The sequence below is a fragment of the Rhincodon typus genome, chromosome 44, assembly GCF_021869965.1.
Source record: "Rhincodon typus isolate 14 chromosome 44, sRhiTyp1.1, whole genome shotgun sequence".
Classification (NCBI taxonomy): domain Eukaryota; kingdom Metazoa; phylum Chordata; class Chondrichthyes; order Orectolobiformes; family Rhincodontidae; genus Rhincodon; species Rhincodon typus.
In genome coordinates this window covers 1,105,132-1,108,922 of record NC_063375.1, presented here as the reverse complement: position 1 = coordinate 1,108,922, position 3,791 = coordinate 1,105,132, and the positions used below count along the sequence as shown (strand labels likewise).

The 3,791-nt window shown below is 57.6% G+C and overlaps 1 protein-coding gene across 1 annotated transcript in view; it reads left to right on the top strand.

The window, feature by feature from the left end:
• The window catches only part of gripap1 (GRIP1 associated protein 1), a 26,128-nt gene that overhangs the window by 9,064 nt on the left and 13,273 nt on the right, over positions 1–3,791 (top strand). Inside the window, exons 8-12 of the mRNA XM_048619937.1 lie at positions 469–517; positions 1,141–1,211; positions 1,891–1,938; positions 2,610–2,641; positions 3,464–3,511. Coding sequence (XP_048475894.1) covers positions 469–517; positions 1,141–1,211; positions 1,891–1,938; positions 2,610–2,641; positions 3,464–3,511 — 248 coding nt within the window. The remainder of the gene's footprint in view (positions 1–468; positions 518–1,140; positions 1,212–1,890; positions 1,939–2,609; positions 2,642–3,463; positions 3,512–3,791) is intronic.

Here is a 3,791-nt window from a genome sequence, read left to right as displayed (position 1 = left end):
CTTTACTCTGTATCTGACCCTGTGCTGTCCCTGTCCCTGTCCTGGGAGTGTTTGATGGGGGGGGGAAACGGTGTAGAGGGAGCTTTACTCTGTATCTGACCCTGTGCTGTCCCTGTCCTGGGAATGTTTGATGGGGTGGAACAATGTAGATGTATCTAACCCCCGTCCCTGGGAGTGTTTGATGGGGGGAACAGTGTGGAGGGAGCTTTACTCTGTATCTAACCCCGTGCTATCCCTGTCCTGGGAGTGTTTGATGGGGGGGACAGTGTAGAGGGAGCTTTACTGTAAATCTAACCCCGTGCTATCCCTGTCCTGGGAGTGTTTGATGGGGGGAGGACTGAAAGCTATCGCCATATTGCTGTAGGGGTTATGAGGACCAATGTGGATCTGGGGGTGGGGGTGTCGGTGTCGGTGAGCTGTGAGCTGCCTCATTATACTGACTGCTTCTTCACTTCCTATCCCCCTCAGGCAGAGTCGAAATGCACTAAGCTGGAAGAGAGGTTGAAGGAGCTGAACGGTAAGTACAGGGCCTGGGGTTTCTGGTATCTGTGGGGAGCCACTGGCCCGTGACACTGAGCACTCAATAGTACCTGCCTCAGGGTGAGGAGGAAGATGGATGTAGCTCAAACAGCCTGCCTGTTCCTGCTGCCCCTCCCAGGTTGTCCTGTCCCTGGTGCCCCACCCCCACCCCCCACCCCCCCAGGTCGACTTGTCCCTGCTGCCCCACGCCCCAGGTCAGCCTGTTCCCTGCTGCCCCTCGCCCCACCCCCCCAGGTCGGCCTGTTCCTGCTGGGCCTTCCCACTGCTGGCGTGCCTGTCCCTGCTGCCCCTCCCCTCGCCTCCCCCACCAGTGCTGCCTGTCCCTGCTGCCTCTTCCCTGCCCCGGTTCTATCTGTTTGCATCTGCATCTCTGTCTCCATTCTTTTGGTCCTTCTGTCCACCACTATCGTTACCCTCCTCCCTGGGTCCCTTGGGCACCCCCTCCCCTGGCTCTTGTTGTGAATGACCTTATTTCTCTCTCTCTCTCTCTCTCTCTCTCTCCCCCTCTCTCTCTCTCTCTCTCTCTCTCTCTCTCTCTCTCTCTCTCTCTCTCTCCCTCCACCCTCCCCTTCCCCCAACACCACCTCCCTTTTCCGGCAGAGATGGAGCTGAAGTGGGAGACTGAGCACGAGGAGAAACGATTGCTGAAGGAGCAACTCCAGGCACTGGAGGTGAGCCCGGGGCTTGGTGGGGGGCATTGGGGGAGGTGGGGAATTGGCTGGGGAGGGCCCTGCATTCCTGTAGCACCCTGCCGAGAGTTTCGCCAGACCACCGAGCTCTGGCATCCTGCGCCAATGCAGAAATCCTCGCGCTGCAGGCTCCCACGTGGGGCTGCTTTGGAGATAAACTGGATCCTGTGTTTACACCAAGCTCAGGCGAGGGGCAAATGTTAACAAGGCGGTGTTGTCGCTGTGCTGGTGATCCAGAGGCCCCAGGCTAACTTTCAAGTCTCCGCTGTGGCTCTGGACGATATCTAAATCCAGCCCTGGGCCATAGTGGTGACCTTGTAAGCACCCGCCCGGGTATTTATAGGGAAGGGAACCCGCTGTCCTTACCCACTCTGGGCCTACACGTCACTGCTGCAGGGTCAGTGCTGAGGGAGCGCTCTGTGTCCCCTCGGCCAGTGGAAACACTTTCTTGCTATTGACTGTGTCAGTTCGCTGGGATAACTCACATTTCAATCGCCTCGCCTCCTTGAACGTTCTAATCCCCAGGCTGACTGCTGGGGTTTCAGTGTAGCGGCTCCAGATTGTATAACCCTCGGTTGGAGGCGGGGGAGTGTTAGGCTGTTGTCTGTACTCCAGGCTCCAAAATTGACTGGTTTTCACCTTGTTTATTCCTCTCTGACAGACCTCAAAGCAGCTGGAGCTGAACAAACTGCAGGACGATATCAGTAAGGTAGAGAGTACCAGTGTGACCAGACACGATTCTCTCCAATCCCTGTTAAAAAGCAGGGCCTTAGCACAGCTCTGTCACAGATGTGATGCTTTTCACTTGTTTTTCTCTCTCCCTTATTCCCCACACCCCCACTCACCCCTCAGGTTTACTTTCTCCATCCCCCGCCCCGGTCACTTTCGCTGTTTCTCTGCTCGCGTTCACTCCTCTCATGGTTCACTCTCTCTTCTTATGTTCTCGCTGTCTCTCTCGTGTGCTTTCTCTCCCTCTTGCTCTCTCCCACTCTCTTCCTCTTTCCCCCCCCCCCCCTCTCTCTCTCTCCCTCTCTCTCTCTGTCCCCTCCGCCTACTGTCCCCAGCGGGTGCATTCTGTCTCTGTCCCATTGCCTGCTTTCTGTCTTCTCCCACTCCCCACCCCCTTGTCGTTCCCCCCCACCCCTCTCGTCGTCCCCCCTCTACTGTCCCCATCGTGTGCATTCTTGTCTCTCTGTCTCTTCTTCCCATTGCATGCATTCTGTTCTCTCTCTCTCTCTCTCTCCCCCACCCCCTCCCCATCCCCCTCACATGCATTGCTCTCTCTTTCCCGTGTATGTGTTCACTCTGTCTCTTGCCCCCTTCCCCCACTGCCGTCTCCACCTACTCAGTGTGTGTGACACTGTCTCCCTATCCCCACAGGTCTCCGAGAAACTGAAGAAGAAACATGAGAGGTGAGTCTGGCACATCCCCCTGCCCCATCATTAGAAGGAGAGCTTTACTCACAGTTTCAAAATGTGGAGGCAGCTTTTACTCTGTACCTAACCCCGTGCTGTCCCAGTGTAGAGGCAGCTTTACTCTATATCTAACCCCGTGCTGTCCCTGTTCTGGGAGTGTTTGATGGGGGGGGGACAGTGTAGAGGCAGCTTTACTCTGTATCTGACCCCGTGCTGTCCCTGTCCTGGGAGTGTCTGATGGGGGACAGTGTAGAGGCAGCTTTACTCTGTATCTAACCCCGTGCTGTCCCTGTCCTGGGAGGGTTTGATGGGTGATGAGTTGGTGGGGGTGGGAATGTAGGGGGGTGGGTGTTGGATGATTTGAGGGGATTAGCAGTTAGGTTGGGAAGACAGGTTTGAGTAACAGACAGTGAGACCCCTGTGAGTGGGGCCTCCTCTGGGAGTGTACATGTCACCATCGCTCTCCATGACACTGCTGTTCGATTTCACTAACTTCGGCAACTGGCTGACAGGTTTGTTCGTTCTTCCCTGCCCCCCTCGCCCAATGCCCCTCTCCTCTCCCTCCCCCTGCTTCTCCCCTCGTCCCCCTCGCTCTTCCTTGCCCCCTCGCCCCTCTCTATCTCCCCTTCCACGGCCCCTCTCCCTCCATGCCCCTTCTCCCTCCCCTCACTCCTTTTCCCCCCTCTCCCACACCACCCCTCTCCCAAACCCCTCAACGTCTCCCTCTCACTCTCCCCAAATGCCTCTTCCCCCTCCTCCTTTCTCCCTTCCCCCACCATCTCCTGCTCCCTCTCGCCCACCCCCCCTGCCCCACCCTAGCTTTCTGCATCTGCAGTCTGAGAAGGAGGCTTTATACAATGACAGCAGGTAGGCACAGTGACACAGATACCCTCCCTAGCAGCGCTGAGAGAGTGACAGACAACCCCCTGGCAGGGCAAGGAGAGCGCCACACTGTCGGAGGGTCAGCGCCAAAGGAGCTTCACACTGTCGAAAGGTCAGCGCTGAGGGAGTGGGCACTGTAGGTGGGTGAGTGCTGCACTGTCGGCGCCAGGGGAGCGCCGCGCTGTCGGAGGGTCAGCGCTGAGGGAGTGGGCGCTGTAGGTGGGTGAGTGCTGCACTGTCAGCGCCAGGGGAGCGCCGCGCTGTC